Raw genomic sequence first — 21,483 nt, 5'->3', positions numbered from 1 at the left:
ACCACGGGATTTTGTATCTCCAGACCTGAGCCTGGCGTGCAAGTCCCACATGTATGTAGCCCCAGTATTCTAAAACCAACTTGTTGTATTGCCAGAGTTAAAAGGTGAGGAGTCATTGCTACTAGAGCCATTCTGATGTATAATCAATGCCCAGCACGGGCTCACCCATCTTCAAAGACATCTATGGCTATGCAAATGTACTTGCAAAGATGATGCCTCTTTGCACTGAGATGTGAAGGCTGCTATAGTTAAAGGTAAAAGCACATCACTTCGAATTCAGGCTGTAGGTGAAAGAGCACGGAGGAAAAGGGGATTAATTGTCTAATCCCGATGCTCCCTCTAGGGGAAGGAAAGACCTTGACACCTAAAACTCAAGAATTTCCCTGCAGCTGCTCATTTGAGGAGCCTCCTTTTTCCAACAAAGGCACAGGCTCTGGCATAACACCTTCAGGACTACAGATGTTGTGCTTTCCTTCACCACACTCTGCAGACTCAAAATAGCCTGTGGGCCCCCACACTAGAAAACTTACTATAAGCAAATTATTCCTGCTGTATACAGACCACAGGGAGTCACACATACAAGCTTGAGGCTTGTGAAGACTGTAACATTTGGGCTGTTTGTTTCCAGATGTGGGTTCTGCATTTAGCTTTTCTCCTATTTAGCAGGAGGAAGGGCTTTGAACATACTTATGTCCTTGCAGCTCGATGGCTGTTCCTTTTCTTCCTCCAATATCCCACATTATAATGGAATGATCAGAACTGCCTGAGAATAAAACTCGCTGTATTGGGTCCCAGCAGAGAGCAGTGACACCACCTGCAATAGGAACACACACACAGTCATTTTATTTCAGGAAGTGGAAGATTGGAAGGTAGCTAAATATAAAGATATAATAAAAAATATGGAGTGATTAAAATGCATATCTGTTTGGCAAAGACTATGCAACCATGTGCCTTCCAGTGGAAAAATAACATTCTAGAAAAACTACTGAAACCCCATTCTGCTCTTCTGTGGGCACAGGGCTTCACTGCCATTTGCACAGGAGAATCCATTAAGCAGTAAAGTGTGGAAGAAGAATGGTCACAGTGGGAGCTACACAATTTTCCACCTCCATAATTTCCAGAGGATTAAAAAAGAAGCAAGTGTGGAATGCTATGGACATCTTCTCAGTACCCTAGCACAAGGACTGAACTACATTGTGCTATCTTGAGCTATTAGCACTTAAGAGAGGAGGGCTATGAAATAAAAATGCTGAGGAATGACAGCATTTCTTCTGTTAGATGGTAGGCTCATGCCCAGGGTTGCTCTTTTCAAAGGGTGATGCAGCACAAGTCCCAGCAGTGAAACAAGCATTTAGTGCCTCCAAGCTGTGCCTAGTCCACTTGGGATGAAGTGTCTGCCAATACAAACCTTGCCTTTAGCAGCATCCTTTCTCCCTCCCAGAACTACCACAACTTGTTCAAGTCTCACTCTGCTTTAATTAGCAGCTACTGATTGTGGCATTTTCTGACACAGATGTGTTCTTCTCAGAGCTCTGATCACTATTGTTTTTACCAATACAGCTTCCCTAAACTGCTGAGACAGTTCAAGAGCTATGTCCCTTCCATGCTAAGCACTGACACAAGCCTTCCTAGTGTATCACAGGACAGTCAAAACATCATGATGCTAAGCACAAATGAAGACCCTCCTGAGCACCTTTCTGGGTCTCCTCCTGAGGCCTTACCTGTGTGTCCTTTAAATGTGGTGACAAGGCTGCAAGATTCTTGCTCTAGTTTGAGGATGGTCACTTGCCCAGAATGGTCACCAACAAACACGTGCCGAGTTTCTACATCAAATCTGAAGGATAGATGCTGAGGAAAACATATTATTCACACGAGCTTTGCATTCTTTTCATGGTTTGCTAATTCTTTTGACATGAGTATACTGCAATCTTGTGAATAGTGCTCCAATCTCAAGGAGGTATTCAGAGAGTACTTGCAGGCACCTGTTCATCTTAATAATGCTCATACCTGTTCATACTAATAGTGCAGTACCCCTGGGTGAGAAAAAAACAAGACTATTCTAGGACACAATTCGTGGTTTTGTTATGAAACACCATTGAAGTAGCCCTTTGCCATGAGCATAAGTGTCCCCTCAGGCTTTGTAACTCAAGCGCTAGAGTTGGATGGTATTCATTCTCTCCCTACCCAAAATTATACAAAATACAAAGGAGTACTGATTTTAAGTACACGTGACACTGCAGAACAAAAAAACCCAAACCTCTTCCTGGTTATGCCAAATATTTTTGCAGTATTTACCAATGATTCTGCCTTCCACTGCTTCCATTGCCCTCCACCATCATAACCAGATGGCCCAAATTAAATTGTCCTCCAGAACTTTAAGCAGTCAAAATTGGCCATTCTCCAGTGAGATTTAGGGAACACAAGGCAAATTCTTGCATCTTGCTTTCAAAAATATTTATCAATAAATTAGAAAGTAAGTTCAGTCTTTTTGCCATTTAGATTGGCTGAATTACCAGATCATATAAAGCAAGTCCATCTTGAAACAATAATTTTCAGTCAGTATTACTCCTCATGAATTAGCAAAACATGCATCACCTATACCACATACACTCTGGGGCATTAAAAAGTCTGTTTATGCTAACCCCTGTTTTCAGCCTAAGAGCTCATACTTTTCCATTTCCCTTTTCATTTGCAATAAAGCTGAATTAATATTTCTCTTATTGTCAGGCAGCTGGGGCAGCTCTACGTGAATAAGCCACCTGAGTGCCATTTCTGGAGTAATTTACTCTTTAGTTAACCCAAATTCCCAATACATAGTGAGCAGTTCCAGAGTGAAGGACAAGTGCTCATTATTTTTTATTAAAGTAATTTAATTTTTACCATGCATACACACAGGCACTCTTACCTGATCACCAATCTACTTTTGCTACCATTAATCCTCTGAAGAAAGCATGCACTGCATGTTTAAATGAAGACCCTATCCATATTTATTACAATAGCTGACCACAATAGGTTGCAGATTGCCCATTGTGGTGCTCAAAAATGCTTAGACCTAAATATGCCACAACGCATTAAGGAGACGAAGCAAGGAGAACTGACAGTTTTTTAAATTGGCTTTAAATAACAGTTTCTCTCACAAAGCACTGAATCCATACAGGGCACAAAATTTGGAGGACAACTAGACAAATAAACTAAAGGGCTGTTTGGGTGCCAAAGAGCAGAAATAGAACTGAGAGCTCAGCAGAGGATACTGCAGGCCGCAGGCGCCCGCGCTGGTGCGGTACCCCCCCAGCCGCTGGCCGCTCTCCGAACAGTGCCACGTGAAGTGCTTGTCTTGCCCGGTGCTCAACACCCACTCCATCTCCAGGACAAACAGAATCATGATGACCCTGCTTTGATGAGCTGAAAGTTAAGCAGACAGATGTATAATCACATTGCAAAGAACATGGGGGCAGACAACCATTGCAAATACCAACTGCACCCAACTCCTCCACTCACACTTCCCCACAGAAGCAGCTGGTGTTTAATAATCCTGTTGACATCAGCTCCCATGGAAGCTTGTAGGGTCCCTGCTCTGCATGTTCAGTGCTTGCATGAGAAAGAAAGGAAGCAAGACTTAACTCCTTCCATGCCTATTGCAGGTATTTATCTTCTACAACACCACAAGTTTTCCCTCCATCATTGTATCATCACTAACAAAGCTACCACTGTGGATTGGACTTGGGGTTCCATTTAAATCTCTTTTGAGCTAGTTTTTTGACAGCAGTGAAAATGCCTACACTGCTGCTCCTCTTGCTGTACAGTTTTGATGGATCTGGGCTGTGGTACCCCAACAGAACACTAAGTTACAGCACAGGCACAATGCTGCACCAAAGGGAAGTTTCAGCATTAATAGGTTACTGGAATAAATTTTAAATAAAAGAAAATATCACAGGTGTGGTAGATGCATAAAACAGCTGAAGAAATAAGTTTCTACTGCTACCAAAATAAAACCATAAAAAAGTCTTACTAAAACAAGGGAACACATGCTATTTTTTCTATGAATGACCAGTGGGCTTGGTCATGACCATGAAGTGCTGATTGAGCTGATATTCTAATAAAACAAGTGGCTGGAAAGACATACAGAACTATTGCCAGCTGTAACTTAATGGTGAATGCCATACTCCTCAATGTATAGCCCTGCTGGTTTATTGATTACTGTTCTAAAACAAAGCAACATGTGTCACACAAAACAGACTGCTTGTATTTGTTTGTGTAAAAGCTGACACAAAAATAGATTGAATATGTTTAGAAGCTTAAAAACCATCCCCAAGCCTCCATTTGAAATGCAGAGAATCACCTCAGATCAGTACAGGGAGATTGCTGTCTGCCCTATACGAATATGCAGCATATATAAGAGCTGTGTTCAAACCCCACAAGGGAGAACTACCTGTAGGAAAGAAGAGGAGGCTCCCAAGAGCCAATACCAGCCCTGGTCCACACTTGTTTTTCAGAGGGAGATTCCCTGAGCAGAAAAGTCAATAGATGTATTGACACAGCTTGCCATAATGGTGATTGGCAGCTAAACCAAAGTGTCAGGTGTGAACTGTGCCCAGATGCTTTGATCCTTGCCCATTAGAAGACCTCAGATTTTGGCTATAATTTCCACATATTTTTACATTCCAGATAAAAGGATGGGGACCATGCAGGAGTCACTTGAACTATTTCAAATAGATCCCATCTCCTCTTTACCCTTGCTTTCTCTGGGAAGAAATTCAGTGGCCCCCTGGGTGGCTCATGCTTATCTTTACCCATGTGTTGCTCTCTCTGGGAACACCTGCACCAGCCAGTGGAGTGCTGCACTTGGAGAGGGACATAACTGCTGCCACAGGCACCTCATGGGCTCACAAGTGTTCCAGGAGCTTGTGTGAACCATCAATGCCAGACACACTGATGCATTTCCATGGGATGGGAAAAGCTGGCTGAGATCAGAGCGCTCAAGGCCTGTCCAGGAATGTTTTCTCAGCATGTTGCTAGCTACTGCTAGCAACAGCTTTTTATGGTTTGAATTGGTTGTGAGGATAGCTGGCATCACCCAACTCTCCTAATCTCCTTCTGCTTCCTAAAACTTCTAAAAGATGAGGCTTGTAATTTTTGATAGAAGTACTGCCTGTGGATGCTGAGGCAGCTCTTTCTGGCAAGTAAGGACTAGACATGAAAAAATGGTACTTGCCAAGAGATGAATGGGGTGTACATGACAGCTTTGCTTATCCTCCCTTCCCAAAAAGAGCTTTCAATTTATCACTCTGTTGTCCACCTGCACATATTAGCTGGTGGACCACACACATGCACTGATGGCAGATATATCTCAAACAAGTGAAAGTGCACAGTGTAGATCATCTAAATAAAGGAGCAAAGAGAAGACAAATGCAAATAGAAAGTCACTTGTCATTAAGAGGGAATTTGACTCATGTAAGGCTTAAAGAAGCAAAATATCAGAAGATTGGAAGCTGATAGAAGAGTATGGAAGGGGTCTGGGCCCTAGGATTAGCACAGGTTCAGAGTCTTGAAGCAGCAAACAAAAAGCTGGCCCTTCATGTATTGAAGATTTGCTCACCATTTATTTGTATGCAGAAAATATGTGGAGCAAACAATTCCAAAGCTGTTCATTTGCAACAACAGCAGGATGGAAATGGGGGATGGAGTGTGAATGTGATCACAGCACAGGAAAATTCCCAACAGGCACCAGGCAAGAGCAGTGTGAGCCAGAATGAGAAGACAGCCATTTGTGGGGAAAAATTATGTGGTGTAGAAGGGAGAGAAGCAGCAGAAAGAAGGGCACAGGTCCATGTGCAGCTGGAGGGCAGAGGAAGCAGGGTGACTGCTCTCCTCTATGAGAAAGCAGGAGCAAGCACTATGCGGAGAGCAGGTTGGAGAGAGGATGGAGAGGCTGTGCCCAGAGAAAAGAAGCAGCAGCCAGGAGGTGCATAGCAAGATGTCAGCAAATGAAATGGAGGGTCAGTCCTGTGCATAAAGGCAAGTCTGAGAAGCATGGCCAGTGCACAACCACACAATGCTGGGAAAGAAGCTGTTCTGAGAGGTTATAACAGTAAAAAGTATGAGCAAACACCAAGACAGAGGTGGAAATTGCCAGGAAGAAAAAAAGCTTAGCATGAGCAAGAAAAGCACAAGTGAAGAGGCTGTGCTTAGGAGAAAGCAGAAGTAAGGGCATGACATGAGCTAGCCTGAAAGCAGAGGGCCAGAGAGACGCCCTTGAAACAGGCAGGCTGCACAAAGCATGGGGCAGAAGCAGGTCTACAAATCTGGCAAGGCAGAAAAAGTGTGTGTCAAATAAATAAATACATAATAATAATAAAAAAAAGTAAATTAAATAAAACACTAAACCAGGAGCTGTTATCTCATCCAGAGGGAGCATGGCAAGATGGTCCAGTTGCAAGAAGCAGGGTACAGAATGCCAAAAAGAATGGGAAATATCAACAGCCATATGGACCAGCTTGTGAGGGGCTGGAATCCAAGGCTGCTGAGGGGAAGGAAAGGTTTCTTGGAGGAATGCAGGAGTTGCCCAGGAAGAGAGCACACTTTCACCTGGTACTGTGACCGAAGAAGATAGGATGATGATATGAGAGACAGACACACAATGAAAGAAATTAATTTCCCAGGGCATCCCAAATGGCACTGATCAAACGCTTGTACTACTCCTCATTATGCAAGGGAATGAGTCAGTGCCTGCAGGAGGCCAATGCCACAAGACCCATCCTGGAGTCCTGACTAATCCTGTGTCACATCCCCCATCTTTGCATTGAAATCTCTTTCAAGAAATAAGATTTCACAACTCCAGACACACTGTTGCAGCAAAACCTCCACAGAACATGTCCAGCCACGTACACTGCCAAGGCCAGGCTCCATAAGCCACCAGACCTGGCCGTACACCCCAACCAAGACCAAAGCACAGCCTATCCATGTGCTGTCATTCCATGTCACAGAGGATCATTTAGCCAACACATTCATGGCCTTTAAAGACACAATAAATGTTCTTTAATCACTACAGCAGCCTCAGCTATTTATAATAATGCCTTACTATGGGAGATGATCAACAGCCCACCAGTCACTGCACAAGAGCACTGTTGACCATTTACAAGGCTAGCAAACAAAAAACCAGCCAGCATGATTCAGCTAAAGCCATTTACTATCACTATTTAACCACTTTGTAGGCTAAATAAAAGTACTTACTTCCCCTAAAATACTTTTGAAGAACATAAAGGTCTTATTTGAAAACTTTAAGCAGAACTTTTTCAAAGTAAGACTTTTAGCAAATGAACCACTAGAAGGTCACCATACCCAACAAAACCACCTGTTCCTTTTTAATTTTAATTTTTCCTTGCCCAGGGTTTTACCAAGATGCTTATACCAACCCCAAAACTTTGTATGGCCATGTGAGAAAGGTGCACTGCAGGGATAGAATTGTGGAGGGAGTCCTACTGGACCATTGAGGAAGATGCATTGGATATAGGATATATGAGGATATAGGACAAATAGCTAGGTTTCTGAAAAAATAACATTAGTGAACACCAGACTCTAATTAGAAAAGGTATGGACTGGCATTTCTTGACCTTTTACTAGGAGAGGTATTCATTGATAATCTTGTGGTTAATAGAACTGACAGTTACTGAAATATAACCAAATTAAACCCAAAAGCTTCAGCCTTAAGAGATGGGTTAGTTACCTAAGTTGTTTCAGTAGATACACTGGATTACTGAAGATTGAAAATTAAAACTCCTATTCCTCAAATGTGGATGATTTGCTATCTACTGCCATATTCCAAAGGAATATTTAAAAGGAAAAACAAAACATGAAACAGCTCTTTTAAAAATCTTGTAATCTCGAAACAAAACACATTATAGATCTATTGATAAAACCAGGATTTATATTAGTTTCAAAAGATCTATCATTGTAAAGGGAAGTTTTCCATTCATACTCCTTAAGAAAACATTAACAAAAAGTAATGACAATACAAACCAATTAACATGGATCATGGTTCTTACCCTGATAACTTTTCACTAGTGTCATCTTGTTGTAATCTTCTGATAAAATGAATTCCTGAGGGAGGGAAAGAAAAAACAAAACAAACAGGGCTTAGAGACATAAAGTATTTGAGACTCTTTACATTTGACTACTCTGCCTAGGTAAACTCTCCCTTCTTTAGAACCACAGACCTATCTATACTTTTAATAATTTTGAGTACCTAAACCTCTGAAGTGTTTCACCTTTTAAAGCTGCCTAGGACAATATTATGAGTGCTTCTGAATGGAATGGATAAAAGAGGAACTATTAAAAAGAAGTCAAAAAAGCTGACAGAAATGACTGGCTGTGAGCTGAGGTGCCACAAAATAAGGAATCTGAGACCTGGTGAACACCTGCTGCTCAGGACTGCCTGGGCACAAAGCTGCACGTGTGCGCAGCTGTGTGTGCCCACATGTACGTTTGCATATACACGTGTATCCATGTGTGTGCATGCACTAACTACACCAACCTGAACACTCAGGAAATGCAATATAAATATGTAAGAGACCCTCCAAATTGCTCAGTCCAGGCTAGGTACCAACAATACATGACAGGAATGGAATGCATTTCAGGTTTCTGTTAAAAAGACTCTCAGTGCTTCAGACAAACAGAAACCCAAACTTGTCTGTGTCCAGGCAAAAGCACACCTATAGGGACGGGCTCCATTGTCTTGGTGCTGCTGTTCAACTTCAAATATGGCTTTTGCATGAAAAAATGTTGAGCATGGCAGCTAAGAGTCTGCATGGCAGCCTCAGCTCCTGAAAAAACCCCAGGTGGTTAAACTCACTGACCACCCAGGTGCTCCTGCAGATTGTTTTGAAGAGGAGAGTTACTCAGAACTGGGGAAACAGAATGGCCACTACCATTGTAACATCTCTCTGGAGGAAACACTCAAGCAAAGGGTAGCAGCACTGAATGAAGTAGCTTTCAGAGAGCTGTCAGGTATCTATGTACATGCATCACATATTTAAAGAAACACAAAGTAAAAAATGAGGGAGTGTAAAACCACATCAATTTAATAATTTATAGCAAGATACACAGAAACTCCCTGTGCTAATCTGCCTAGAGGACATAAGAAGTAAAACCTAACTCATTTAACCTGAAATAGTTTGGAAAACTAAAATAAACATTAGAAACACAAAATAAGTTAATTTGATAAACATATCATTGTGAAATGTTCTTGTGCACATGCCAAAAGCACTAGAGAAAACTGGACTTCAGAAGTCTACACACCATGTTTAAGGCAAACCAAATTGATCAACAGCCAAATATAACCAAATGCTTAATGCTAAAGGGCAAAGGGCATTCTAACCCCCAACAAGCCAGTATTTCCCCCAGCTTCCAAAGTACAATTTAAAAAGGAGTCACTCTGCATTTTCTGTTGGGTCACTGCAGGTAATCTGCCTGGCCTTCAGCACCAGAATTATTCAAACACATCACATCTACTGCTTGGCACCAAGGTGGAGAGCTTACAGTACTCATCTGTGGCACATCTACAGATCCCAGCTTCCAGAAAAACAACTGTGAGTGACTTGAGGCAGCTATGTATTCTGCTCTCTCTAGGTTTCTGTTCACAAAGTTGTTACAAATACATTCTCTTAAATTGCTCTACTTTATCTTTCTTTCCTTAATCTGCTCCAGCTCCCAGGAGGTTTCTCTGGCAGCTGAGGACTACAGTGGGGAGTGTTACTTCAACAGCAGTAACAAATAAACTAAGTCAGCTGGATTTCTATACCAGGGTCATCCTAGCTCTACAAACCACAGAAAGTTTAAAATCTGCTAAACCCTTCCAGGTACTAACAGGGGAACTTGTTTTCCTTAACCACGGCCTGAAGAATGCTATATCACTGCATAAAGTGCTTCACTACAAAGCCTATTTGAAGCAGGACCCTTTGCTAGAATGCTAACTTTCTGCTACTGTTACCTAAAGAGAAATTGCTCTAATTGCTGCAACACTTGATGGGAAGGTATGTCTGCCTTTCCCACTAATTTGGCTGTCCTTGTCTCTGACTGCAGTGGCACACAGATGCTGGTGACTTCAGGTGGGATGTAGAGAGTGGATTGCATTCTCACTTTTATTTGCATTTTTCTCTCAACAAATTTGATGTTGCTATTCTGTTTTATGATCCAAAGAGCCCCACAGTTTCATTAGAAGACTGAAAAGACTTTTGAATATCTCCATTATAATATAATAAATCAAACATGTGCAGTTTGTAAGGTGTATCCTAGTATTGATTACCACTGTATTCTTTAATATAAACCACAGCTATGTACTATCAATATACTGCTCCATCCAAAATAAAGATAAATATAGTACAAGATAAACACAGTTTCAGTTAATCTAAATATTTCTTTCCCCCAAAGACTTCTTGCATATAATTTTCTTCTTTGAAAGCACATGATAATTTGTGATGCATTTTCTAATCTCTCTGCAGGTTTCCCCGCTCCCCTTTACAATCTCTTGTGTTTTTCCATTGCACTTATTGCCCTCTCCCTCTTCAGGCCAAATGCATTAGTTGTGTCACTAGACCGGTATTTTAGCACAGGGCACCTTGCTCAAGAAATTCATGCCCTATTGCACATAAAATGTGTCATCTGCACTACAAAAGCACCGACTACATCTCTTTAACATTGTACCAGCAGAAGCTGGTTTTTTATCCTTGCCTACGTAGATGTTTTGCTCCTCTCAGAGCTGCTGACACCCAGTTCTCATTAGGCAGCTTCTGGCTCTTCTTAATGAGCTGGAAAAGCTGGGGTCACCTACACAGCTCAGGCAGTGCTTGTTAACAGAGCAGAGAAAGACCTCTGAGTCCTGTGCAGCCCTTTTGCACAGGAGGGGTTGGGAACATCAGAGCACTCAGGATGGTAAAACCAAACACTTTCCTTGCAGGGATTAAAAGCAACTTTTCTGGCAAGATCACTCTTTAGCCTTCAGAGATGGTTTTGGAGCTACTTTACTACTTTTTTGTCATACTTAAAATGTTAATGCTCAGTCTTTCCTGTTTCAGGTGAGCTTATTATTGCAACAGCAATTTGGTATCATGAAAGTTTTCACAAAGCACAAAGGAGAATTCTTGAAGACTGTCAAAATCTAGCTGTCCACTGATGCACAAAGACTCACAACTATTCCTTTGTGCAGCACACCTCCCTCACGCTGAAACACATACACCCACCACAAACTTCTCTGGAGACAAAGACTTCTGTAAACATCCTAGAAATAGTATCAGCATCTTGTTTAAATAATTCAGAGTCCTTGGCCATGGGGCTGGGTGACATGGCCCAGGAACTAAGGAAGATCCATGCTTTCCCAGAGCTTCAGGTATATGCTGACTGATGTACTGCAAAATGGAGAACTCTCCTTAAGCAACTGAATCAATTTCTGAGTTAATAATCTTTATATGTTAGTTATGTGTTACCCATGCACAGCTAGTTCCCACCCTGGGGAACTTACAGTCTGCTCTTTGATAGATGATGCCATTTTGACAACACACTAAGTATCTCCTTATAGGCTTGACTTTATCCTGTTAACATGAGTGACTGACTGCACTCTCAGATCTTCCAGAGAACAAAAAAACCTGCTTCAGAAATGGAAGAGAATGAAAATTCTTAAATCTTCTGTCAGACACTACATCTATATCTGCTGGGGAAAAAAAAACAAGCCTCTATAAATAATGACAGCACTTTCACTTTATTTATTATATAATTTCATTTCATTTCCTCAGGTAAAAAATACTAAACTCCCCACAACAGCAGAGGGGTAGGTTGTACATCAACAGCTAGTGCCTGATTCAGTCTCAGGTATTCAAAATACTGTTAAATGCTCAAACTTGTAGACAGCTGCATGATCAGATGAGGTGGAAGATGAATTTATCTTAATAAGTATCATCTCCAAGGACAAATTCTGAAGGGATTATTCTGGTGCCCTGCTGTCCCTTATGGCTCTGCTCAAAGTATGCAATAGCTTCATACAGACTTAGGAATGGTCAGCAAAAAAATCCACATTTAATTAATCTTCAGCTACCTAAAAAACTAAATCTCTCATTTCAATCTCCCCAAAAATGAAGAAAGAAATTTATGCCATTTCATAACAGTTCCTAGAAAAACTAACATGGGTACATCCAAAGACAATCTCTCCTTTGTTGGCTGCAGAACCTGATGCTTAACTTTATCTAGGAAATGAGTTCTCATATGGATGAAAGAGGCAAGAATTCTCATCTTGGCAGAGGAAGTCTCCTTTTTATTGCAAGGGGAAGACCCTTCTTCTGTTTCTTGTGCTATCTTAAGAGCCTTGCAGCCATTAAAGTATATTTTTTCCAGTTCTGAGCAAGAAATTTATGTCCTGGATAAGGTCTTCTGGCTTCCAAAAGGGATTTCAAACAGTTCCTAAGATGTCATTTCTTCTCAAAAAAAGGTTTGCCAACTGTAAAAAAGCAGATCACAGAAAGTTTGGGTTTTTTACATTAGGTGCCACCACTCTTCAAACAAGGTGCTAGACAATCTTTACCCGAGATAATGGTGTACAAATGTTTGTGCAGCTCTCATGCTGAGAAGTGACAAAAGGTTAAAAACAATCTCTTCTTCTCGGTAGAAACAGAACTTACTGCCTTTTTGTTTCACAAAAGAGGTGGCCATACAAGGTCACCTCAGGTGACTTTGCTGGAACTTCTTTCTGTGCCAACAGTGCTGCCCGTCCTTCTCAAAATGCAGAATATGCATTCCTGAGGTGCCACACTTATAACAAAATCCATACAGCTTACAAAAATTTCACATAGAATAAAAAAAAGGCAGTCCCACTTCCTTATCTCCATTTACAACTGAAAGCACTTCCTTGCACTGTAAAAAAAACCCAAAACATTTAAGATCACGTGTCACCCTCATGGCTATTAGCTCACAGCCCTTACCAGGAATTCTTTCTTTTTAGCCAAAGTGAAGATACAGAATAATTGTCAAGGTTGTATTGGTATGGTTGGATGGTTTTTTGTTTGGCCCTGCACCCAGCATACACAAGTGTGCTGGGCACTACAGAAGTGCTAATGTGGAGCAGCTGACTAATTCCCAAATATTTCAAGCTGCTCAAGCAAATTGCCTGTACTTTCCCTTTGAGGAAATTAAAATAAGGGTACTAAGGTCACCTTGCTGCAGTAAGTTCTCTTATTTTGTGGTCAATGTGCCCTACTTATGTATTCCTATGCTAAACTAATCATCATGGCTGGGCCCAGGAAAGAAAATTTATCCATTCCTCAAGAGAGTGGTTGTAACCCACATTCAGGTACCTGGGGGTGCTCTCTACACCCCAGTATTTCTGGGATTTGAAAGCAGGGCTCCCCTTGCTCATCCATTCCCAGCTCCACCACTTCTTGCAGCACATTACAGTTGTGGCTACTCTTACTTGTAAGTCGTAGGTTTGGTACAGATGAAAACATTTCATTCTTTGCACAAATTTGTGGAGAGTGTTTTTTCCCTACCACACAAGTGCTTGCAGCTTACAGAAGACTAAATCAAGCCACACAGACAAGCACTTCTATATACTTGTATCCAGAAGGCTGGGAAAAGAAAAACCCAGCTTAGCAATAAATAGAATCAGCCTTAGATGTGGCAATATAACCCTATAAATATCCAAAGTCATGTGTAGGTTTATCACCTGCATATCTCATTTAACTTTTTTAGCTTCAGAATGGAAAATATTTGACCCCATTTACTCTGAAGCATCCTCTGACTCTTCAAAACAAAATGCCCCCAAGATGAAGGACACATCTCCCACCATGCCAGAGTATTTAAATACTTTATTTACAGTTGCCTTCACATTCCTCAAAGGCCTGGTGAAAACAAAAGTGCCTAGTAGGACCAGCAAATTTCAGCTATTTCAGAGTGGGAAGGAGAGAATTTCAGAGGTGCAGAGAATTCTCTAGAATCTGTCCCATCTCCTAGATACAAAAGGAAAAATCTCCTACAGGCATACAAAACTCTGCTACTAGGCATTAATAGCTTTAGAGTTCAAACATTCACATCTTTGATGGAGCTTACAGGCAACAGCTACAGGGGTCACATCCCCTTTTCCAAACACCACACTGGCTTCACTGCAGACAGCTGCCCTGTCACCCTGAAAACACTCATTCAGTTATAAGGCCCATAAGACAGAGATAACAGCAGAAAAATCTAAAGTGATGGTAAACTGATCTCAAACTGGAAGAAGAATCTATTGATGAGGCCTATGTGAAAAATACCTCTGACCCATGACTCTTCCACTCTTCCAAAGGGATAGAGCTTTTTATTCATCATCCCACAAGAAAAATCCAATTAATAAGGTAAACTGCTACCCTCTATCATAGATCTAACACATTCCTCTTTTAATATCCTACTTCCTTTCCACACATCTCTATCTCGGATATTAATGAACCAAATCTCTCAGCAACCTCACTGCCAATTAGAAGCAACTCCTCTGAAGGGAGAGGAAAACAAAATCTGAACTCTGAAGTTTGAAAAAATAAATAGACATGGAGCAGAAATCCACCTTATGCCTCTAAAAAGATGATTTTTCCTCCTTTTAATTGCTGCTTTCAGAAAACTTTGGTATCATGTAATTAACAAGTCGCTTAAATTTAATAAAACAACAGCTGGTTTTCGGTGTTTTTAAAATATATGCAAATTAAGACAGTTTGTTGACTTGCTCAATAAATACAGTAAACCCCACTCAATCTCTTTGTGACAGCTGGAATAGAATTTTTAATAATCTAACATTTTCTGTACTACTGATTTAGTTCCACTATCATTAAAAAGTCTGTCTCCCAAACACTAGACAAAAATATTGTCACCAAATCATCACCCACATACTTCTCCAAAAGGAAGCATTTCAACTAGAAATCTTTGGATGTACTTACTGAGATTGTACCATTGTCTAGACCTATGGACAGCCTTCTGGTTTCCGGGTTAAAAGACATGCATGAACATGGAGCTGAAAAAAATGAACATGTTGATGAAGTTAACAAAACTGTGATTCTCATTTTCTTGAAGTTCTGGAAAGCCTAAAATTAGCTAACATGCTTTGTGATGCTATGCAGCATTTTGAGCTTACTAATAGACAAGCATTAAAGTAAACATGTTCTTGCAATTCATTCACCCCTATCCTATTAGGACATGGAAAAATAGCTATTTCTTGCTCCAGTTTCTTCATTTTTTTTTTCTTACTAGTTATCTGTAAACAAGCCTTTCATATAAGGGCAATGGTGCTGCTTTGATATAAGAGGCACTTGACATTTCAGTATAAGTCAGAGATTACTTAGCTGAATAATTTAGATTTTTACATTAGCCTGAACTCTGCTGACAATAAAACAAAACACTACATTATGTCAGAGGCTTGTATCCTATACCTGCAGTAAGAAAATCTCCCAGTAGGAATCAACATATCAAGTAATATTAAGGACTGAGTTCAACTGTCCCCTACTCCAATTCCATCAGACAGCACTATGACAGGATCACATACTATGGTCAAAATAAAAGTTTTTATCTAAAACTAGCCATTGCTTAATTACATTGATATTACTCTAATAAATACCAGGATTTATCCTGAAATTGCACACAAGATCGTCACAGTATGCTCCCTCAAGGATTTGGCAGGATTTGTATCCACATAAAAACCAGGTTTCCTTGCAAGAATTCAGGAGCTGTGCTTAGTTTAATTGAAAAATTGTGAAGTCACATTCAGAAAACAGGAACTGCTTTTACTGTCCAACACAGCAGCATGCAGCAGGGAATCCTGCTGTCCCAACAGAAACCTTCAGGAATTATTTTTCAGGAGCAATTCCCAACTGCAGCTAGGATAACAGTAAGAGTTATAAAGCTTTCTAAATCATATTCTTATTATAAATATAGAGTACAGTCAGATGCACTTTTAGTTCTGCTTCCCCCCCTCCCACCCTTGGTTTCCACTGTCTGCTGTGATGGCTTGCATGTTTGTGTTGCTAACAAGCTTGGAGTCCTCTCTTTTGCAGTACTGTATTTCAGTATCTTCTCAATTTGTGAAATGTCTCTCCTAGGACTAAACAGCCCACAGCTTAATCTTCCTTGATAGTTTAATTGGCAGCAAAGCTACATGAAGAAGAGTCACTGTTGACTGTCTAATAAAACTTGCTCCACCTTCGGTATTGATTCCCTCTTGAAATGTTTCCTGAAGGGTAGGTAACCATAAACAGAAAACCCATCAGATCCACATCCAGGCAGGCACCTCAGTTTATTTTTTTCCTGGAAGGGTTGACTGAATTGAATCAATGAAAAGGCTTCAGTTCAAGGAAATGGATAGAAAGAAAACAATTAAACCAGGCCTAGTAACAGTGACAAAATTGCTCCTTCTTGTGCCTCTCCCTTAGAAAAGGCAAACTGGAATCATCCCTTCCAAAGCTGGTGCATTACTATTATACTGAGGCTTCTGTGCCTGTAGCAGAATAAGAGTTGTCGGGAAAAAGTGGACAGGAAACTCTCCAATTCTAAGCATAATAAACATCAAATAAGTTTAAAGGCACTTAGTGCCAGAACAGGCATATCACACAGCAGCTTTTAAGTGCTGGACACTGTGTGTACATTGAAAGAGCTACCAGTATCTCTGAAGGCAATGAGCAGCTCACAGAGAAGTTGTCTAAGGTAAAATAACTATTTAAAGTATGCTTTTCCCAAACACTTCAGAAGCAAATGATGCAAGCAATAGCTTGACACGATTACAAAAGAAGTACCTTCTAAATTCTAGACCTGTGTATACACAGTCATAGCAGTGTAAAGGTATTTATTTTGCCATAATCATTTTCCCAAGGGAGCTCTTCAGTAATACGTGCACTTAGAAAAATCATTATGTCAGCACTAAAATTATGTCCATACCAGCTACACTGATACAGTCAGTCGTGCCACTTGTAGACTGCAGCAGGTTACTCTGGTAAAATTAAGTCAATACTCAGGTACTTTAGCACTTAGGCACATTAAAAAGAGGGGGGGGGGGGGGAAAGAAAAATAAAAAATAAAGCAAAAACCTGAACCCTGAAGCTTCTGAGATATTTAAGGCTCTTTAGAAAACATACCCAGGAAAAATAACAGTACTCTGAAGACTACTTCAGAACCTAGCTATGATTTGGATTTCAGACTGGAAAAAGATTGATCTGAACTTCTATGGAGGACAAGCAGGATATTCCCGATGCAGAAGTCTGGCTGCAGTCTTTTCTTAAATACAGGGCAAATACACACTGATTTTGTGCCTTCAGAAAATGAAATATGGAGGAAAATCCCAATTATACATTTCATGTTCTCAAAAGTGTATCACCTTTATTAAAGGCTGACAGAATCAGAAGAGAAATACAGACTTTGTCCCTGGAATTTCTGTGAGTTCCCTCAGAAGTGCCTAAACATGACAACAGTGTAGAACCAAAGGAGCACGTTTTACATTGCAGTTGTTTTACCCTCCTGTTCAAAGCAAAGTGTTAGTTACGAAAACCATTGTAAGACAAGCAATGTATTATCTGCCTCAAAGACTGGATACTCCCATTGTTCACCAGTACAATAAATCCTTTACTCCATTCCACATCTGTAATAGGGTTTTTTGGTTGCATTTAGGTCTTTTTGTGTGTTTTAGTTTTGTTGTTTTGTTTATTTTTATTTACTTGACTCTTGACTACAATTTCTTTGCCCTTCATAAATTTGTGTCTGTTAAGCTGTTTTTTTAATCCTGTGCCCAAAGTGACAAATCTAACAACAGCTACACGTTATCAAGAGTAGACATCTAACCAGGGTTACATGTTTACAGAGCTCTGTTGTTAATCAGCCATTGAGACAATGCTGGTGTGAAGAAAATAGATTAGCAAAGTTTCAGCTACAGCTCTTTTATTTCTTATGGGCTGGAGATGATGATCAAAAATATGATAATTGTGTTGTCCAGAATTTTTTGACCATAGAATCACCCGCAGGAAGGACATAAAACTTTCCCAATTAGAAGAAATCCTACCTCTAAGCACAGAAGAGATCTATAATCTTGGCCTTTTTTTTCACTACCATTAGGTACTGAATGATTTTGACATCCAGAATGCATTGATGACCCTGTTTGGGTGCAGGATTTAACCAAAGCACATCACTGAGTCAACCCAACTCCTCATCTTTCTCATTTCCCAGAAGACCTAGTCTGCAAACTCAGTTATTAAGGCTACCCAATATCAAATCATAAAATAGATTGTGTCACACATCACCACAGTCAGTCACAACTCATGTTAATGGGGTATCTATAGGTAGGACTGCTACTCACAGCTTGCTAAGCAGTACAAAGGCACTATTGTGCCTACTACATTTTTACACAAAGAAACTCTCAGCAGTCATTGTTCTTTAAACAACAAAAGCCAGTGTGAACCTAAAGCAGAACACCATCAAAAAGGTGATCAACACAGAAACAGACAAAACCATCATTTCCAGTCAAGTGCAGACTTGTGCAGATTCTGACTCAGAGCCCTTTTTATGATTTCTAAGTTTAAAGGCATGACTGACTGAAATTGCTTTAGTTGTTAATTATACCTGATGATTCTTGAAATTGTTGAATTACACAATATAATTTCAGTATCACATGCCTCAAAATCCTACCAGCCTACTAAATGAAGGAGCACTGTCAAGTGTTCAAATTTATGAAGGAGCTTTGAAAATGTCCCTCTTCAGTGGAACTGGATCTATTCCATCATTTTCACTGAAGCTGTTATTACTGGCAATAACACAGCTTTCCTTAGACCAGAGGAGTACCTAATGAGATTCAAAAATGAAAATGTATGCAAATATACCACATGGAAAAAGAGAAGTATCAATGCCAAATAGCTAGAAAGGCCATTTCATAACAGTTTGGCTGGGGAAAGCAAACCTCTTAGGACAGGTCAAGAGAACTCAGGCCACTGCTAGTGATCATGACAGAGCTCCAGAGACTGCCACACCATTAGCTAGTTCCCAATACCTTCTTGGGCAAAATCTTGAGCAGAAAGTACGTTTGAGGATTGACATGTTCTCATGAGCTACTCCATCAACAAAGGAATATGAGGGGTCATCCTCTCTACCAAATTGTTTTCTTAAATCAGGAAAATACCATGGCCACCCTAGAGTCTCAAACTGATGTTTTTATACTAAAACTTACACCTATTAATATTTTAGCTATCATGGAGACAGATGTCTCTTCCAAATCTACCTATCTTAGCTCAAAATAATCCTTTCTCCAGACAGTACGAATACATCCATGAGACCTGATACATGCTCCCCAGTCTGGATTTAAGGTCAGCTTTACAAGCTTTCCAAAGACAGGCTAAACCTGCACATCTAATTGAAGCTGACTGAAGAGCATTAGCATATGCCTGCCTCCAATGACCTACAAAATTGTATTCCTGCACTTAGCACAGGGGTTACAGCAAACAGCAAGGGCTACCATTTCTTCAACTCTCTCTCTTGGAAAAATGGACATTGATCTGCAGTTTCTCAAAGCCTGAACACTCTCTTTGGGAGAGGAGACATAATGGAGGGATCCATCAGGGAAATTTGGTTTTCCACATTTAATTGCAGAGGTAAGATGATTCTGCTTCTAAACTGGAAGGGCTGCCTTCCCTGTCTGGTATTCTCTCTATCACATTAGCTGTCATGGAATATTAAGTTCTTACCAAATAAAACCATTTGCCATTGCACTCTAATGGACTGAGCACACACAGTAGGAAGGGCAGAGTGATTTATGCTGGAGACTTACAAAGCTTTACAGGCTCCATTAAGGGCAGAATGCAAGACCACATTTTGAGTTCCCACATTTTAAAACCTGTGTTTGCATTAAATGCTCATCCCTTGCTAACATGTCTGTATCCTTTCCCTGCTGTAAACTCTGATGCCTCTCAGAAGCATTAGCATGTAACTTTGTAAAGCTTCACCGGAACCAAGAGGAGTGTTGAAGAATAACGTTTGATACAGAGATATAAACATGCAAACGGTCATAAGCGTGAAGCTTCATCAAAACTACTTTGCAAATCCCCAGTAGATATTGAACATCTCCTTATACTTACATGGCATTGCATGGTATATACTGGGCCAATATTGCCCACTGTCTCTCTTCAGCCAGACACGAACTGTCCTGTAAAAGAAAAAACACAACATACACATGAGGAAGAATTAAACAAATAATCATGACTGAATGAAAGCAAAGTGGTCATGGATGAATGTACAAGATTTTCTTCAAAATTAAATTATTTTGCTGAGAGGGAAAGTAAATTTGTGAATTTCTACACCAGCCTGATACATCACTCTCAGATTAAGCCCTGTAAGGTGATGAGGGTAGATGACTGCTTGGTTCCTTTCAGTATTCAACAACTTGGCTGAACATATCTCAACAATATTTGGAAACTTCTATGGCTTTTAGTTCTTTGCTTTACAAGGACTTGAGCATGACTGTTCATTCACGTGAAAATTTGGGGCACCACAGGTAGCCCAGTAGAGCATTCTGGTACCAGTGCTTCCAGTCTCTGCAGAAACCTTCCCCCTGCTCTCAGGGTAGGCCTTGGCCCATCTGCTGCCTGTTGTTTCATTATTCTGCTTCAGGAAAACCTCTAAGAGAAAGAAGGAAGCTCTGAAATTTTCAGCTGCTTATTACTAAGATTATGTCCATTTGTGCCAAAATGACCTTCTCAGCCTCAGAACCTTTCCCTCTCCTCCATGTACGTAGAGTGCTATATCAGAAGAAGCCACTGAGAACAAAGAAGTCAAACTTATTCTTCTCTGAAGAGGATGACCAACCTTACAAGCAGCTTTGCAAGTCTCCTCTGCCTCATCAGTTTGGAGTTGATGTCTTTGAATAGAGGCACTTAGAACCACACAGTGCTCCCCACTAACACATCAGTAGTTTCTTCTCTCCTAGAAGAGATGTATCTCAGGATTCCCAATGTATCTCAGGATTACTTTTGCTTTCTCATAATCATATTATCCTGTCAGATGCCTGTTACTCAATTCATGCCCTTCAGAGATTTGAGACATTTGTTGCTTGTTTCCATAGCAGAGGATCTGGACTGATGCACCATCTGGGTCATTAAATATTTATTATTTCAGCCCTCATTGTCATTTGCTTCTTTTGGTCCAGTCTCTGAAGCCTCCTTATAATTGAAGCTCTCTCTTAACTTCAGTTCATCAGTTAATTTCATCAAAACATGTCTAGTAACAGTGTCAACAGTTAAAGCAGCATTAACCTCTTACTTATTTCTGCATAACCCACTGTCACCTCACTTACAGTCACCTGTAACCTCCCTTACTGTTCCTCTAATCCTTATATCTAATGTTAATTAGAAATCACTCCATATAATACTGTATTCATGCTTTTTTGATTTACATTGAATGTATTAACCTTCTCTAGAAACCAGAGTTATCCAATGCAGCACCATGTTAGCATAGCACAAT

General features: G+C 40.4%; 1 protein-coding gene across 2 annotated transcripts in view; it reads right to left on the bottom strand.

Annotated features, from left to right (window-relative positions):
• Positions 1 to 21,483, bottom strand: part of WDFY2 (WD repeat and FYVE domain containing 2) — a 57,594-nt gene that overhangs the window by 6,987 nt on the left and 29,124 nt on the right. For both annotated transcript variants that reach the window (XR_013339494.2, XM_021526595.4), the window contains exons 2-7: positions 20,103 to 20,170; positions 14,940 to 15,013; positions 8,043 to 8,097; positions 3,252 to 3,402; positions 1,722 to 1,834; positions 688 to 814 (exon numbers count right to left, since the gene is read on the bottom strand). Coding sequence is in view for 1 of the 2 variants with exons in the window: in XM_021526595.4 (XP_021382270.1) it covers positions 688 to 814; positions 1,722 to 1,834; positions 3,252 to 3,402; positions 8,043 to 8,097; positions 14,940 to 15,013; positions 20,103 to 20,170 (588 nt within the window). In the remaining variant the exon portion in view is untranslated. The remainder of the gene's footprint in view (positions 1 to 687; positions 815 to 1,721; positions 1,835 to 3,251; positions 3,403 to 8,042; positions 8,098 to 14,939; positions 15,014 to 20,102; positions 20,171 to 21,483) is intronic.

The sequence above is a fragment of the Lonchura striata genome, chromosome 1 (assembly GCF_050655825.1).
Source record: "Lonchura striata isolate lonStrDom1 chromosome 1, ASM5065582v1, whole genome shotgun sequence".
NCBI lineage: Eukaryota > Metazoa > Chordata > Aves > Passeriformes > Estrildidae > Lonchura > Lonchura striata.
Note: the sequence above shows the minus strand (reverse complement) of the source record. Positions and strands in the feature narration are given on the sequence as shown.